The sequence below is a fragment of the Carassius carassius genome, chromosome 34, assembly GCF_963082965.1.
Source record: "Carassius carassius chromosome 34, fCarCar2.1, whole genome shotgun sequence".
NCBI classification, from domain to species: Eukaryota; Metazoa; Chordata; class Actinopteri; order Cypriniformes; family Cyprinidae; genus Carassius; species Carassius carassius.
Window position 1 is genome coordinate 5,323,429 of NC_081788.1, and position 18,523 is coordinate 5,341,951.

The 18,523-nt window shown below is 36.6% G+C and overlaps 1 protein-coding gene across 2 annotated transcripts in view; it reads left to right on the forward strand.

Moving 5' to 3' along the window:
- Nucleotides 1-212: 212 nt before the first annotated feature.
- Nucleotides 213-18,523, forward strand: part of ntrk2a (neurotrophic tyrosine kinase, receptor, type 2a) — a 53,261-nt gene continuing 34,950 nt past the window's right edge. Inside the window, exons 1-12 of one of the 2 annotated variants that reach the window (XM_059523807.1) lie at nucleotides 213-821; nucleotides 1,440-1,514; nucleotides 1,600-1,671; nucleotides 1,940-2,008; nucleotides 2,449-2,591; nucleotides 5,026-5,162; nucleotides 6,887-7,022; nucleotides 10,226-10,525; nucleotides 10,640-10,666; nucleotides 10,938-10,949; nucleotides 11,037-11,074; nucleotides 11,825-11,924. In XM_059523807.1, the coding sequence (XP_059379790.1) occupies nucleotides 616-821; nucleotides 1,440-1,514; nucleotides 1,600-1,671; nucleotides 1,940-2,008; nucleotides 2,449-2,591; nucleotides 5,026-5,162; nucleotides 6,887-7,022; nucleotides 10,226-10,525; nucleotides 10,640-10,666; nucleotides 10,938-10,949; nucleotides 11,037-11,074; nucleotides 11,825-11,924 (1,315 nt within the window). In that variant the 5' untranslated portion in view covers nucleotides 213-615. The remainder of the gene's footprint in view (nucleotides 822-1,439; nucleotides 1,515-1,599; nucleotides 1,672-1,939; nucleotides 2,009-2,448; nucleotides 2,592-5,025; nucleotides 5,163-6,886; nucleotides 7,023-10,225; nucleotides 10,526-10,639; nucleotides 10,667-10,937; nucleotides 10,950-11,036; nucleotides 11,075-11,824; nucleotides 11,925-18,523) is intronic. The other variant, XM_059523808.1, reaches the window with a different exon arrangement.

The following is an 18,523-nucleotide window of genomic DNA, read 5'->3' on the forward strand; positions in this document are numbered from 1 at the left end:
GTGCATAGAAGAAACGAGAACAATTCGTGCATTTAAAGATGCATGCACAAATGAATCATTCACGAACGAAACCCAACTGCTGTGTGTGAACCACATCTGTCACGCTCTGCGCTGTTTAGAGACTGTCATCATTACCATAATCTGAGCAACATGAAACGAGATGAAACATGCACTGACTTCTATTCACGCGTTATTCATTCGCCTTGAGGTCTTAAGTCTTGATCGGTGTAAGGATGCTACACGCTGTCAATAATCAATGAAGTGTCTGAATGATCTCCTCGTCTCCTCCCCTCAGATGCGCTGCGCATCATCCAGCGCTCGCGCTCTCCCTCACTTCAGCGTCTCTCAAGAGCGCGTCTCCTGGTCTTATGTGAGCTCACCGGACGCGTCATTTAACGCCAGCGTCTCGGTCATTCAGTCCAGACAGAGCGGAGACAAGAGGCGGAGAGCAGCACGGACGCTTCACCCAGACAGACGCGCGAGACAAGGTCGACGGAGCAGGAGCGTTACGAGCCGTTCTGCGTGTTGCGCTCGGACGCTCCAGACGCGGGTGTTCAGCGCGCTCTCCACGCGTTGGGATCCAGGGGTGTTAAATCTGGAGGCGGGGAGCCTGGGATGAGCCTGCTGTCGGGGGGCTTCGGCATGGCGGGCTGGGGGTCCGGCTGTGTTCTGATGCTGCTCGCGCTCTGGAGGCCCGGTGCCGCTTGTCCGGAGCGCTGCACGTGCACGAGCGCGCGGATCTCGTGCGTGGATGCGGAGCGCAGCATTGTGGCTTTTCCCATGCTACAGTCCGAGGCAGAGATGGAGAATATCACAGACATGTAAGTTATAAAGAAGAGGCCACAGAAGATCAGATGCATGTTGTGTCATTCAGTTAACTGCTGTGTGCGTGATTGTTTGACTTCAATGATTTATCCAGTTTTTATTGTACTTGAATTATTGTGCCAAAGTAATTTTACGAGTACACTGTATTATTAGCCTACTCAGTTATATCTGCTGCATTGCTACCGCTCTTATGTTGACTGTTTAACACAAAGGTTTTAAAAACGAATAATATGAATCAGTTTGAGTGACTTTAATAGTATTTTCAAATTAGTTGCTGTTTAAATCACACTAGAAGTGCATTTGTTTGAATTTAGGCCAGCAGAATGGGAATATTTGTATCTTTCTTATCTTTAAAAAAGATTTAATTTATAAGAAGTGACTTATAGTTTCTACTACTCACCATGGATCATTTAATTAATGAATTAAATTAAAATAAAATTATTATTATTTTTATTGGAATCTACGCTGCATGACTCTTTTAGTGAGATCTGGTTGCTGTTCACAGATTAAATTAAATTAAATTAAAATTACATTTATGCATTTAGCAGACGCTTTTATCCAAAGCGATTTACAGTGCTTTCAGGCTATCAATTTTTACCTATCATGATTTACAGATACATTGCAAATCAAAGCAGCTTCAAATCCATTAATGAAAAAGATCTCGACTCGTACCGCAACCTCAGAAACTTGTGAGTATGAAATGTGGAACAGCTTTTACGTTCTTCATGCTGTGAGCTGGAAACTTATGACATCCGCTTTTGTGTTGTCCTGCAGAACCGTAACAAACACGAGGCTCGCATATATTTCACGGCAGGCCTTTCAGAGCAACCCCAAACTACAATATCTGTGAGTGCTTTGGTTGTGGAGAAGCTGGAGGTTTAGCACGTTTTGGTTGTTTAGAAAGTTTTGTGTTATGTAAAAAACAATTTACAAAAGTGTAAATATTAATTCTGAAATGTTAACTACATTGTTTAAAATTCTGACTGTTAAAATCAAATTAGAATTTTTTTATTATATAAATATTGTATATAATATTTTGTATGATTTGTTTATATATTTATATTATAAATCTATAATACGTTTTGTCAGTGCTGATCATTGTTTCCTTCTACAGGAATCTGAAAGAGAACAATCTGTCCAATCTTTCCTGGAGGACGTTTCGTCATTTAAACATTTCATATCTGTGAGTCTCAGACCTTTTATTGAAGATATATTACAGTATGTGGTTATTTTTGATTGATTGATTTATTTTTGCTAATAGAAAAACAATGAATGCAGCAAACCATGCGTGCACACAATATACTATTAAACATAACATATTTGACATAGCAATAGATTTAAAAATCCATTCAAGAGTAGCAGTTATTCAGAAATATCTGACTGCATTTGCAGGGTTTTGGTTTAATTTGGGAATTAATGGAATCAGCCAAACTGCGCTGGTTCCCATTCTCAAAAAATATTGTCCGAAAACCGGAATCGCAAATACATTCATGTAAACTCTAATGATATGTAATGTAGTCCTATCAGGTTTCACCTCAAGTTATTCAAGTTTTTGGTCAATATTTTCGCCATTGAATGTTTCAGGGTGCTGTCATGCTAGACGTGTGTGTCTGTGTGTTGCAGGTTGCTGGCAGGCAATCCTTTGCAGTGCATCTGTGAAAACGTGTGGCTGAAGCAGTGGAGAGGAGAAGAGGCTGAGGACCTGCTGTGTGTGGAGGAGAGAGGAACGCGGATAGCACTGTCTGCGCTCAAACTGACCAACTGTGGTAAGAACGAGATGATAATGATAGAAGTCCGTTAACTAATGATGCAGGAGTAATATAAGGAAAACGTGTTTTGATGCAGCTGCTCTGCACATAGTTCTCAAGGATCCCGAATTTCAGTTTGAACAAACCCTTGATCGTTTCAGTTCACTTAACTGTGTTTACAACTGTGATTGCTTTGTGAACCTTTTACGAAGTTCTATAGATATTGTAACCAAGATTACTGGAACCAGGATTAACCAATAGCTTGTAAAAAAGCGTTGTATCCAGTTTCACAGTCGAGTGCGTTAAACATGGATAGCTAAAAATCAGCATATTTGAAAGGAAAAGTGTTATTGTTTTATTCTAACATTCAATATTGAAATGTAGGTTTGTTTGTTTGGTAAGATGTGATTTGTCCAGGCTGTAGTTTTATGACTGCGGCTTGAGACGCGGATAATTATTGATCCAAAGATCAGCCTCCAGCCAGGCCTATTTTAAGCAATACCACAGCAGAAGGCCCTCGAGGGAGGAAGAGAAGACAAGAGAGCGAGGGAGGAAAGGGAAAAATAGAGACAGACGGGGGGATCCCCAGAATGCAAAAACACTGAGACATTTAGCGCTGAGCGTCTGCTGGCCTGTGGCCAAAATGCTGCCTTTCTTTTCCATGTGTTTTTTTTTTTTTTTTGCCATGAAAGAAAATGAGCTGCTTCTGTGATTTGTTTCAATGTACCATTTTTGGAACATCAGGGGCCAAATGTACATGAGAGTTCTTTTACCAGCGCAGTTTAAATTAAAAAAAGGAACGTTTGGATTTGTTTACTTTTAATCCCAAATCTCATATATGGTGAAAATGAGTGGCGAACAGTGATGTTTTAGACCCAAAATATCTTCTTTCGTGTTCCTCAGAATGTCACAGGTTTGGAATGATGCTAGTAAATGATGAATTTTCTTCTTCTTCTTCTTTTTTTTAAATGAAAGTGTGCTGCAAATATACTCACCCTCAGATCATCCAAGAGGTAGATGATTTTACTTTTTCATAAGAATAGATTTGGAGAAATGTAGCATTACATCACTTGCTCAGCAGTGAATGGGTGCCGTCAGAATGAGAGTCCAAACAGCTGATAAAAACAACACAAGGAATCCACAACACTCCAGTCCATCAGTTAATGACTTGTGAAGCCAAAAACTGTGTGTTTGTAAGAAACACATCCATCATTTAGGGGTTTTAATTTAAAACTGTAAGCCTGCAGCTAATAATCAAATTCTTAATTCATAACACTGCTGTCTCCAGTTAGAAAGTCGTCTCGACTAAACCAAGAGAGAAATACGGGTCAAGCTCTGCTTTCAAGCAAAAACAACCCAAAAGAGTTTTAAACAACATGTTGGAGGATGTTGATGTTTGGGGACGATAGGAGATGGACTTCATTGGAGGAAACCTAAATTAAAACATCATAATGGATTTGTTATCTTTTTCTTTTTTTTATACAAAAGAACAGTTTTTGGCTTCATAAGACATTAACCAATGGACTGCATTGGTGTGGATTCCTTGTGTTGTTTTTATCAGCTGTTTGGACTCTGACGGCACCCATTCACTGCAGAGCAAGTGATGCAATACTACATTTCTCCAAATCTGATTAGATAGATAGATAGAGATCGAGATCTGATTTGGCTGTCTGTTGATGACAGATCTGGTCAGAGCCGTCTGCACTCTCTGGCCCTGGGTTTAGTGGAAGCGCATTCCTGTGACGCAGACGGAGAAACACAAGAGAGAAGAGATTTCTGAGCTGAAATATGAAATATATTGTACACTTCAGTGTCACTCTAAATGTATCCTGAAAATGACTGCTAGAAAATAATTGTAAAATGTTTTACTTTAATAATATAATATAATATAATATAATATAATATAATATAATATAATATAATATAATATAATATAATATAATATAATATAATATAATGTATATTGATTCTGAATATAGATCACAAAAAAGTTTTTTTTTTTTTTACAATTTGATAAATGTATTCCAAAACTATTGTGTAAAAAAGTTGTATTCATGTTGAAATTAATTTACCTTCTTTAAATTTCTTTAAAAGTGATGACATTTCTGAACTAGAAGGTCAGATGTCTGAAAATAAGAAATAAAATGAGAGGTTGAAGTAATTCAAAACAATATAACTTAATGGAATATAATATAGATATAGATAGATTCTGAATATATATATAAATCACAAAAAGGATAAGTGTGATGCAAAGAGAAACAACGAGTGAGTAGCTGTCAGTACTGAAACCAAGCAATGAAAACTGGAAAGTATGAGGAAAATGTGTTGTTGTTTAATGTTGTTTTAATAAAACCGACGAGACTGATTCGGGTTAAGAATGTTATTTTTCTGAACTGTAATAGCTGATCGTTAATTGGTGTATGAACTGGTATGTGGTGTGTTTTCTGTCTAGTTCTCCCCACTGTGACTCTCAAACCCACTAAAGTGACCATGTATAAAGGGTTAAATGTGACGCTGGTGTGCAGCACCTCAGGAATGCCCACGCCTAATCTGAACTGGAGCACCTGCAAATTAAATTCAACGTACGAGGTAATTCTAACCTTCATCTCGAATTTACAAAGCTGACTGAGTTGTGTTAGTGGATGAGGATGCCACAGAGGACATGCTATGGAAGCTGGTTTCTGCCACAAGATAAAAAACAACAACGAATAACAAAAAAATAAAAATGTGACATAAGTTGGTAAGGTATGAACTCGCAATTCTGAGGAGAAAAATCTGAATTGTAAGATATAAACTTGCAATTGCGATTGCCAACTTTTTAGAATTCCCTCAATTCTGAGGGGAAAAAAGGCAGAATTGTGGGATCTAAGAGTTCGTTAGTAATATGCGCCGGGTAATTAACGTGTGTACACTTTGCTTATTACACACAAGGATGCACAGAAGCACAAAAACATTTGTAAAAATGAAAAATTACATTCCACTATGTAAATAGCAAACCTGCCATAGCATGAGCACAACTGGCTTTTAAAGGGGATGGGAGATGAAACTCTGATTGGTTTATTGCATGTTACGCCCAAAAGACACCCATTACTCATTAAGAGAATAGGGACAACCCGTTTAGACCATGCACCATCATTAAACTAGCAAAAGTGGATTCGGACACGTCCTGAGTGCACGTGCGCCTTGCACTTTAGACGTGCACCTGCGCTTAGATTATAAACATAACGGCCCCTAAACTAACAATTGTTAGATAAAAAGTTGCTACTATCTTTATTATTATTGTTATTATTATTCTGTGGCGGAAGCAAACCAAAAAAGAATTTTAAACTAGGAATTGTGAGAGATTTAAGAATTGTGAGATAAAAAGTCGCAATTAGCTTTTTTTATTTGTTTGTCCCGTGGCAGAAAGAAGCCTCCATACAGACTGTGGGAGGATGGGTAGCCATACTATTTATTTTTACTACAACAAATGAATATAGCAGAAATAAGTTTGCTATGTCTTGCCGGATTTTAAAAACATGTTTTACGAGTAAACATAGTGTACATGTAATGAGCCCTTTTACAAGTTATATTATATTATTGAGATTCATTATGAAAGTTATGCATTGTTGATGCCTTTCTTATTATGTGACATTTGCTTTAGAGTTTTACTGAGATGATTGCTTAAAAGGGGTCATATGATGCTGTTTTAAAGATCATTATTTTGTGTATTTGGTGTAACAGAATATGTTTTCATGCTTTAATGTTTCAAAAACCCAATTTTTAAATACTCTACATTATTGTAAGTCCTCTAAGCCCCGCCTCTCTCAAACACGTCGTTTTCTACAAAGTCCCTCCTTCTGACAAGCGCAGTCTTCTCTGATTGGCCAACTGACCCCAGTGCATTGTGATTGGTCGAACACTGCAAGCACTTGTCTGAAATGTAACGCCCCTTTCAATAATCTCAAGCTTAATCTTTCAAAATAAATGTAAAGACAGTTAATAATGTCCTTAGTTTTACCATCATTTCAATTGAATATAAAAGTGAATATAAAATGCTATTTGCAAATCATTTTCTTAATGTGGTGTAACAGGATATTCACGAAAACAACAATGCCCGAATAGCTATAGGTTAACAGTATCCAAATGGTCGCCCGCCAATGGAAAAAGAAAGTCATTTCTGAGGAGTAGCAGGTGATTGCATTTTGATTGAAGACATTTTTTTTCTCTTTTGGAATAACATGCAACAATGAATTGTGCACAATAAGGCTATAAGGATCTGCTTGTTTGACTTTAAATAGAAATGACATTGACATTGCTGTAACTCACACCAGCAGCACGAGCGCTCGGGTCAGAGGTCAGAGTTCAGACTCGTGAATGTCTCTTCCCTGGACAACGGATGCAAAATCACCTGCAGGTCAGAAAACATGGTGGGACAGGCTGATGCCTCTGTGGATCTGGACATATTGTGTAAGTTACCAAGAGAAGGATTGCATCATTCTCTTTTACATATTAATTGCATTTATTATTATTTTTATACTACCAAGGTTTTAATGTTTTTGAAAGAAGTCTGGTATGATTACCAAGGCTGCATTTATTCGATTAAAAATACTATAAAAATTGTAATATTGTGAAATATTATAACAATTTAAAACAACCTTTTTTTAGTTGAATAGATTTTAAAATGTAATACAAAGCTGAATTTTTCAGCATCATTACTCCAGTCTTCAGTGTCACATGATCTTCAGAAATCATAACAATATTCTGATCTGCTGGCCAAGAAACACGATTATTATCAGTGTAGAAAACAGTTTAATATTTTAGTGGAAACCATGATGCATTTTTACAGGATTCTTTGATGAGTAGAAAGATAAAAAGAACGGCACTTATTTGAAATTGAAAAGCATTATAAATGTCACTTTGAATGCATCCTTTATAAGATTTTTTTTTATAAGTCTATTCTATTATGAATTTTGAACAGCAATGCAAGTCCACATGAGTCCACGGTTTCATTAACCAAAAAGCCATAAATAAGTTCATGACATTTTTTTTTCAGTAAATGTTCTGAGTTGACTGGGGAGGGAAAGTTGTGTTTTGAATGTTAAAATATTTAATTTATTTTATTTTATTATTTATTTGTTTATATTACTTTAAAAGAGCCTGTGACATTCCTTTTAATATATTCTTTAGCAATGAGAAGTTCCTTAATTTAGATATCTTAGATTCTTTAAAAGATTTTTTTTTTTTTTTTGAATTTCTTTAATCAACCAGTAATGCATTTGATTGATTGATTGATTGATTGAAGTCTTTATTTCGAACATGAGAGAAGAATATGTAAAATAAAATACAAAATGTTTAAAGCATTTTTTTTTTTTAAATAAAAGAAAAAAAAGAGAAAAAATAACACCAGATAAGCCGTAACAAATTACAATTTTTTTTTTTTCCTATGTAAACATACTTCTATCTCATGTGCGAAAAGGAGTAGGAAGAAGCTAAACTTATGTACTCCTACCCCTTTAATACTTACATTCCTTTAAATAACAATTTTTTATGTTATTATTATTTTTTTGTTATCTGATATCACATACACACTTATACACACATACATATACACATACATATACATACATGTATATACATATACCTATACATACATACCTACATATTTACATACCTACATACATGCATCAAAGTGACCACTAACAAGTATTTAAATCATAACAAAGGAGCACTCCTACTTTCACTACAGTGCTTCTTGATACTTCTTGAAAATCTTTTCTTTAAACATTTTTTTGAAGAGGAATATGTTAGGGCATTGCTTTAAGTTTTCATCTAGTTTATTCCACAATTTCACTCCGCAAATTGATAAACATAATCTTTTCCTTGTTGTTCTAAATCTATTAATCTTAAAATTTCCCCTTCCCCTTAAGTTGTACCCTCCCTCCCTCTCTGAGAACATCTTTTGTATATTCCCTGGCAATAACCTATTTCTTACTTTAAACATGAATACTGCAATTTGATATTCAATTTGATCATGGTATTTTATTAATCTAGACTGCAAAAATAATGAATTTGTGTGTTCCCGAAATCCGACATTATGAATAATTCTCATTGCTCTTTTTTGCATTATAACTAGCGGCTGTAGTGAATGTTTGTAAGTGCTTCCCCAAACCTCTACACAGTAATTCAAATAAGGTAACAATAATGAGCAGTACAAAATGCGAAGAGATTTACGATCCAATATATGCTTAGCTCTTGCTAGAACTGCAATGCTTCTGGACAGTTTGTTTTTGATGTATTTTATGTGAGGCTTCCAGCAGATCTTTTCATCTATGATCACTCCAAGAAATTTATTTTCATGTACTCTTTCTAAGTTAACACCCTCTATCTGTATCTGTGCTTGATGATTTGACTTACAATTTCCAAATACCATAAATGTAGTTTTACTCAAATTTAGTGATAACCTGTTAATGTCCAACCATTGTTTTATTTTCTTAAATTCTGAAGTGATTAATTCCAAGAGTTGCTGTAAGCTGTCCCCAGAACCAAATATGTTTGTATCATCTGCAAATAATACAAAATTCAGTACTTCAGATACTTTACAAATATCATTAATGTATAATAAAAATAACTTTGGTCCCAACACTGACCCCTGTGGAACACCACAAACCATGCTCAAACATTCAGATGAATACTCTCCTATCTTCACAAATTGCTGTCTGTCTCTCAGATAACTACTTACCCAGTTTAAAACTACCCCCCTAATCCCAATTCGTTCCAATTTACTGATTAATATTTCATGATTTATTGTATCAAATGCTTTTTTTAGATCAATGAATACTCCAACTGCATAGTTATTTTTGTCTGTGGCATTTGTGATTTCTTCAATGAGTTCTGTTAGTGCTAATGATGTTGAGTTTTTTTTTCTAAATCCATATTGACTGTCAGAGAGTAGGTTATTTTTATCTATGAATTTTTCTAATCTGTTGTTAAATAGTTTTTCTAAAATTTTTGAAAATTGTGATAATAGAGAGACAGGCCTGTAATTTGTGAAATGGTGTATATTTCCAGTTTTGTATAGAGGGGTGACTTTTGCTATTTTCATTTTTGTTGGAAATTTGCCGGTTAAAAATGATAAATTACAGATGTTCTTTAGTGGTTTGGCAATCCCCTCTATTACTTTTTGTATAATTTTTATGTCTATTCCATCATGATCAGTGGATGGTTTGTTTTTGTATCCTTTAACAATATCTTTTATTTCTTTTTCATCAACTGCTGTCAAAAATATTGAACTGGGATTTCTTTCTACTAAATTATTATAATTCCTTTCTAATATTTGTGGAATTGGAATTTGCTCTGCTAAGTTAGGTCCCACATTTACAAAAAATGTATTGAACTCATTCACCACTTCCTCCATATTATTGATATTTTTATCATTATCAATAAAGTAATGTGGATAAGTAGCCTGTCTAGTATTATTTTTAATAATATTATTTAAGATGTTCCACATACCCTTAATATTATTTTTATTATTATCTATTAGTTTTGCGTAGTATTCTTTCTTACAAGTTCTCATAATACTATATTTCAATAAGGCCATACATCTTTACATTTATGTTTGTATCTGTCATTCATGCTGTGTGTTTATCTGTGCCATTCATTTGGGATGCCAGTTCCTCCTGTAATCAGCAAGCTGATGGATGCGATCTCGGACCACCACTGGTGCATTCCCTTCAGCGTGTCGGGCAACCCAGAGCCCAAACTGCGCTGGTTATTAAACGGCAAACCCGTGGAGGAGGGCCCCTTTATCCGTACCATGATCTACGATTACTCAGAGGGCGAGTACCACGGCTGCTTACACCTGGACAGTCCCACGCACATCAACAATGGAGAATACACACTGCTGGCCAGTAATGAACACGGAGAGAACCGCAAGGCAGTATACGCGCATTTCATGCACGAGCCGTGGAACGGTGAGCTGAAATTTGCATGCAACCAAATCAAAATTAATCACAGTAAATGTGGCTGAATCAAACAGTGTCTGAAAAGTTGCCTTCTATGTTTTTCTATCCATGTTTATCCATCAGAATCAGTTACTGATCCGCTGTATTATGGTGAGTCTATATGAATAATATCAGTGATTATCATAATCATAGTTACCATGTCAGTTTGGACATCATTTATTCAAACTCAAGACTTGTTTCTAATATACCACATAAAAAAAAGTCACATGGGTTTAAATCAAGTTATCATTTAAATTTTCATTGACAAAATGTTTGTTTAGGCAGTAATACATGTAATATTATAATGTCATTAAATCTTTGTTACAAGTATAAGTTATTAAAAAACGTTTCTTCTTCTTCTTTTTGTCTTCTTGCGTGTGAGATCCCACTACAGGTATGCACGAAAGACACATGAGCATGCACATTGTAGATCTGTAGTCTAAAAGCAGATGTATCTTAATGTTTCCTCTCTTTTAAACAGATGACACTCCTCTTGGACAGCCTGAGGACAAAGTTGCTGTGAGTGAAATTTTACTGCGTCAAAATCAAAATACATGTCTGTTGCGATTGAATGTAGTATGATTTTACACATAGTGCACACAAGTGGAGTGCCTTAAACCCCTAAACAGACATCGTCTCTCTCACACACACACACCTTCAAGCAGCATATTCCCCTTTTAAAACGACAGCAATATGATAAATAACACTGTTTAAATAGTTACTTTTTTGAGTAACTCCATTAGGCTGCAGAATGTTCCTTCACTGCTGTATGTTTATCATTATTTTACAACAGCTTCAAATGTGTTTCATAGAGTCAGGATCTTTTAAGTATATTTCACTGCATCACAGTGTCAGGGCATCAGTATAACCTATATTGTAAAACATAAATGTCTATTGTCTTAATAATTATCCTAAGTAAAACTACTTTATTTAGTGAATTTGTGAACAACTCAGCAGTATGAAATTCTTTGGTCAGAAACCGTTCAAACTAGTTGGGTCAGTTTGAAAGGGGTTTCGAAAATGACATTTCTCAGTATTTGAGACTCAAAGCATTTGGAAAACTGGAAAATAAGGTTTTTTTTTCTTTACGACGTAGAAATATGTTTTATGCCACATGTTTGTGGTCTCTAGATACCCAATCAGTTTTTAGTACAATAAACCCTGAAAACCTACAAACTGAGAAACCTTTTCCTCCCAGAGAGCATGTTTTTCACCCAGACGTGCTTCAAGCATTGAGCGCTCGTTGAAGGCTCTTCGTTCTGCTCGTAGGTGTACGTGGTCGTGGGAATTGCGGCGGTCACATTCACAGGCTTCATCCTGATGCTTGTCATTCTGAAGTTTGGACGCAACTCGAAGTTTGGAATCAAAGGTAAGCACCTCTCAGCTCTGCCAAAGCTTCAGTACGGACGTATTGTTCTGTTTTTTTTTGTGAAACTTGAAAAAGAGGAATGCTAAAGGAAGGCTTTGCTTCAATTCTAATGAGCTCTACTAATTACTAATGCACACCTAATCTTCTAAAACATGTGTTTCTCATAGAGATTATTGAAGTGCACACTAATATTGAATAATCCCTACTGACTATAGATGACTACTAAAGTGTTTTCTTTCATTCTTGTTTGTCTCTGCCAGTGGTTTGTGCCATGCATCTTGACTAGATGACTTCTGTTAGGGAATAAATGTGAGGATTGTCTAAAGACAATGTTCTAGCTCATTTGGGATACACAAAAAAAAGCTTTTAAAGTTGAAATTGTGTTATGGAGGAGTTGACTGTGTTTCATTAAGTATGTTAGTTTAGAAGATAAACATTTTCTTTTGAAAATAATGAAAGTGTAGATGTTGTCGCAGTGCTAGGGTAGTTGCGAAAAGTGCTTCAGGTGCTTGGAGCAATTTTGATTTCATGATACTATGTGGTTGCTAGAGGTTTTGGGGCGGCTGCTAGGGTGTTTCTTACTGGTCCAAGTAAAAACAACTCAATTACAATCTCTGTGATATTCTGATCACTAGATATGACTAGATAGGTCCCTCCATTGATGGAAATCTATACGATTTTTTCACCCATTTCATCGTCCATTGGGCAGAAATTGCACTTGAATCGCTTACAGTAATTGCACTTGATCTATAATACACACCAATGTTTAATACTGATTTTTAGGTGCAGTCAACATTAAATTTCATTGTCTATGATCAGTATTGTAGTGATGTATGAAGCACCACTCACACAAAAGGATTGCATGGATTCCTATTGAAATGACTGGATTTTGCAACATGTACTTCAACCCATACATGGGTTGTATGGGCCATTTGTCACTTCCCAGAACTACGACCTATAGGAATGGTCACTAAATTACTGCCCCTACCTAAAGCAAGACATGCCACAGAATTGTTCATATTAATGCATTGTGCTCTTTATCTGTGTTAGGATTTGTGTAGTTCGACTGGTAGAGCACTGTGTCACAGAACACAGATGCTGATAAAATGTATACTGTACCTTGAATGCACTGTCGCTTTCCAAAACATCTGCCAAATGCATAAATGTAAAAAATGAGGTTAAGGGGTCATGTAAAAAGTCCACACAGCGAAAGCCGCATTTTGATTTGACAGTCACATGTCATTTCGTGACGACGCACACAACATGATACTTTTGTTATTTTTATGACAGTCTAAGTATAGGTCATAATAAGCTGTTTCCACATACGAGTCGATTTATGGAGGAGGAACATCATTAAATGTGAGCACATCTTTAGGGATTTGTTCAAATCCCTGACCCTGAGCAGTAGTAATAGTGCTGCTTGTTTTAGCAAAGAATCTCAGCACATTCTCTGTAATATCCTTATTAACCTCTGCAGCAGATTTCAAGTTTGATGCTTGGACATTAAGCCAGCTTGCCTTTGCGATTGTCCTGGCTCCTGACAGCTTGATAAGTGAGTTGGTTTGAGTGAGAGCGTGTGATTGTTTTTGTGGTTTCTCTGAGAGGAAGTGTCGAATTAGATGTCCTGAGGGGCTTATTTTCGCACAGTGGTCTTGTGTGTGTGCGTAAGTGCCTCCTTGGTTATCCACAGGGCAAAATATATGATTACTTACCTAAAAGAAGGTTCCGTGCAAAATTTAGAATTTATTTTGGTTCTAATCGTGCTTTCAATGCTCCTCTTTTGAATTTTTCAGCATCACAAATTATATATAGAGTTTGAGTGAATACTTTCTAGATTTCCAGTGTGCTCCCAGACATTCAGAGGCCACTATAGATACACACACACACGCCGTATCTCACTGCAGTGTGTGGAAAAGCAGACCTTGCACCATGGAGAGAGGAGAGGAAGTGGAGTGGGAGTGGAAGGAGGTGAAATTTTAGCCTTCAGGTTCAGGAAGTGTGGCTGAGAGAGAGAGAGAGAGAGAGAGAGAGAGAGAGAGAGAGTCAGCAACCTTCTGCTTATCAATGATTCAGAGGGCAGGTATCGTTTTTCTCTGGTTTGGATGAATCAAAAAAATCGATAAAGCTTGTCAAGGTCAGAAGTATCATCAGTACTGGACTCGTGGCCTTTGGTTAACAAACTAAAGATGCACGTCAACCACTATCTCACTCCTCCACCATCAGACGTGAAGCTTTTTATGGGATTGTTCCTGGCGGTTGCTTTAAAGCAACATCTGAATACTGTGACCTCCCCTTAAATCCAGAACATGTTACAATAGGCCTACATAATGTTAAGTCAAGTCAAGTCACCTTTATTTATATATCGCTTTAAACAAAATACATTGCGTCAAAGCAACTGAACAACATTCATTAGGAAAACAGTGTCAATAATGCAAAATGATAGTTAAAGGCAGTTCATCATTGAATTCAGTGATGTCATCTCTGTTCAGTTAAATAGTGTCTGTGCATTTATTTGCAATCAAGTCAACGATATCGCTGTAGATGAAGTGACCCCAACTAAGCAAGCCAGAGGCGACAGCGGCAAGGAACCGAAACTCCATCGGTGACAGAATGGAGAAAAAAACCTTGGGAGAAACCAGGCTCAGTTGGGGGGCCAGTTGTCCTCTGACCAGACGAAACCAGTAGTTCAATTCCAGGCTGCAGCAAAGTCAGATTGTGCAGAAGAATCATCTGTTTCCTGTGGTCTTGTCCTGGTGCTCCTCTGAGACAAGGTCTTTACAGGGGATCTGTATCTGGGGCTCTAGTTGTCCTGGTCTCCGCTGTCTTTCAGGGATGTAGAGGTCCTTTCTAGGTGCTGATCCACCATCTGGTCTGGATACGTACTGGATCCGGATGACTGCAGTGACCCTCTGATCTGGATACAGACTGGATCTGGTGGCTACAGTGACCTCGGAATAAGAGAGAAACAGACTAATATTAGTGTAGATGAAATTCTTCTAATGATGTAGCAAGTACATAGGTTGTTATGGGAAGTGTTCCCGGTTCCGGTTTACCTAATTAATGCAGCCTAAAAATCCTTAAACGGACTTGGATATTAAAAGCATATTACTTGTAGTATGTTATGTGTAAGCCAGGTTAAAGAGATGGGTCTTTAATCTAGATTTAAACTGCAAGAGTGTGTCTGCCTCCCGAACAATGTTATCTAGCTTATTTCAGAGTTTAGGCGCCAAAAAGGAAAAGGATCTGCCGCCCGCAGTTGATTTTGATATTCTAGGTATTATCAAATTGCCTGAGTTCTGAGAACGCAACGGACATAGAGGATTATAATGTAAAAGGAGCTCATTCAAATACTGAGGTGTTTAACCATTCAGGGCTTTATAAGTAATAAGCAATATTTTAAAATCTATACGATGTTTGATAGGGAGCCAGTGCAGTGTTGACAGGACCAGGCTAATATGGTCATACTTCCTGGTTCTAGTAAGAACTCTTGCTGCTGCATTTTGGACTAGCTGTAGTTTGTTTACTAAGCGTGCAGAACAACCACCCAATAAAGCATTACAATAATCTAACCATGAGGTCATAAATGCTTGGATTAACATTTCTGCATTTGACATTGAGAGCATAGGCCGTAATTTAGATATATTTTTGAGATGGAAAAATGCAGTTTTACAAATGCTAGAAATGTGGCTTTCTAAGGAAAGATTGCGATCAAATAGCAAACCTAGGTTCCTAACTGATGACTAAGAACTGACAGAGCAGCCATCAAGACTTAGTGTTCTAGGTTATTACAAGCAGAGTTTTTAGGTCCTATAATTAACACCTCTGTTTTTTTCAGAATTTAGCAGTAAGAAATTACTCATCATCCAGTTTTTTATATCGACTATGCAATCCATTAGTTTTTCAAATTGGTGTGTTTCACCGGACCGTGAAGAAATATAGAGCTGAGTATCATCAGCATAACAGTGAAAGCTAACACCGTGTTTCCTGATGATAACTCCCAAGGGTAACATATAAAGCGTGAAGAGTAGCGGCCCTAGTACTGAGCCTTGAGGTGCTCCATACTGCACTTGTGATTGATATGATACCTCTTCATTCACTGCTACGAACTGATGGCGTTCATATTAGTATTATTTGAACCATGCTAATGCACTTCCATTAATGCCAACAAAGTGTTCAAGTCTATGCAAAAGAATGTTGTGGTCAATTGTGTCAAACGCAATACTAAGATCCAATAAAACTAATAGAGAGATACAACAACGATCATATGATAAGAGCAGGTCATTTGTAACTCTAAGGAGAGCAGTCTCAGTACTATGATACGGTCCAAATCCTGACTGGAAATCCACACATGTACCATTTTCTCTAAGAAGGAATATAATTGTGAGGATACCACCTTTTCTACGTAGTATCTTGGACAGAAAAGGGAGATTCGAAATTGGTCTATAATTAACTAGTTCTTTGGGGTCAAGTTGTGGTTTTTTGATGCGAGGCTTAATAACAGCCAGTTTGAAGGTTTTGGGGACATATCCTAATGACAATGAGGAATTAATAATAGTCAGAAAAGGATCTATGACTTCTGGAAGCACCTCTAATGTGATTAAATGTGCATATAAAGTATGCATACTCTCAGTAAAAAAGGATATATATTATATAAGTACTTTAAATGTGCATATTTGTACCTAAAGTGTGCATATTAGTAACTTTTAAAAAGGTACTGCCTAAGTGAGAGCTTTTGTACCTGAAAGTGTAGGGCAAGACATTGCACTGGAAAAATGTTAAAACATTGATTTTGAAAGTATAGCCACATGAGAAGGTTGAATTCAATATTTCAGCTTCTACCATGACTCTGTAAATCTGGTAAACCAGTAACTTTCAAATGCATATTTTAGATGGAGTCTGTTTTTTACAAATAGGAAAATAAGTAAAACTTTACTATAAGATTCTATTTGTTAACATTAATCAACGATGAAAATTAAAATAATTAATGCATTTATTAATTTGGTTCATGTTAACTCTATTATTTCATTTCTTAAATATAGTACATTAGTAAAATAATAAAAAGTTGAACTAACAATGATTTTTTAATTAAGGTTAACAAACCATTGTAAGTTAATGTTAGTTAATGCATTAAGTAAGGATAAGGATAAACTTTGTCCCCGAAGGGAAATTTGTCTAGGGGCAAAGTGCTACAGTGTTGTTCTCTGAACAGACAATAATAATAACAATAAAAATAGAATAAAATACAATGCATGAGTTTGATATATAAAATACATATAATGCAAAACACAAGGTTCTAATATGTTAAATGAGCATTATTTTTGGTGGAATTCAGCATTTTTATCGAGGCAGGAACAAATGAAAGCTTCAGTCTATTAGTTTTACACATTGGTATTCTTAGTCTCTTTCCCGATGGCAGTGTCTGGTATTTGCTAAAAAGAGGATGTTTGGCGTCAGTACTGATACTTATTGCTTTTCTCATTGTTGCTTGTTCATATAGAGTCTGTATAGGCTCATATTGTTTTATTCCTATGATTCTCATAGCTGTTTTGTGGATATGAGCCAATTTGTTTTTCAGTTGAACAGACAGGTTTCCGAACCAGACTGTAATTCCGTAGCGAATAATACTTTCAAGCGTGGCCTGGTAAAAAACACACAAGATATTGCTACCCACCCCATACAGTCTCAGCCTTCTTAAAAAATAAAGCCTCTGTTCTAGTCCTGTGCACAGACTGTCAATGTGTGTTTTCCAACAAAGAACATTGTCCATATAAAACCCCAGGTATCTGTAAGATGTCACTCGCTGTATCTCTGTGTCTTTAATAATCACAGGCTTATGTTCAGATACACTTCTTGGGTCAAGGACCATTTCTTGTGTGTGTCTTATTTACATTTAACACAAGACGGTTCTTGTCACACCACTGAGTAAAAATATCTATTTCACTGTGGTAAGATAACAGGTCCATGCCTTTTTGTAAGATACTTAAAATGACAGTATCATCAGCATATTTCATTATATAATTATTAGTATATGTGCTCCTGCAGTCATTTGTGTATAAAGCAAAAAGCACAGGCGATGAAACACAACCTTGTGGAACTCCTGTGCTGCTATATCAGACCTCAGAAAGTGTCCCATTAACCCTAACCTGCTGAGTTCTTGTTACAGATGAGGTGTAGTGCTAAACGAAAGAAAGTGCTAAAAGGAGGATCAGGATGAGTTTACTGACAAAAATAAAGAAGATTAAGTTACATTTACATATATTCAGATTAACGCATACATACAGCTTAGACACATATAACATTCAACAATCACAGACGAGGAGGAACTGAACAGAACGGGTATTTATGCACACAGAAGGTAATGAGGAAACAGGAGACAGGTGAGGATCAATCAATTAACTAAAACAAGAAAAGGAAGAGGACCAAATAAGGAGACAAAAGTTCATAAATGTGACAGTTCGCCCCCTCCCAGAAACGGTGCGTCCTCGCACCGCAAGAGGAACATGGAGGTAGGGACCAGGGCGGAGTGGATGGAGGGAGGAGCCCGGAGCAAGAGGAGCCAGATTGTCCACCAGAGACCAGCCAGGACGGAGATCCACGGT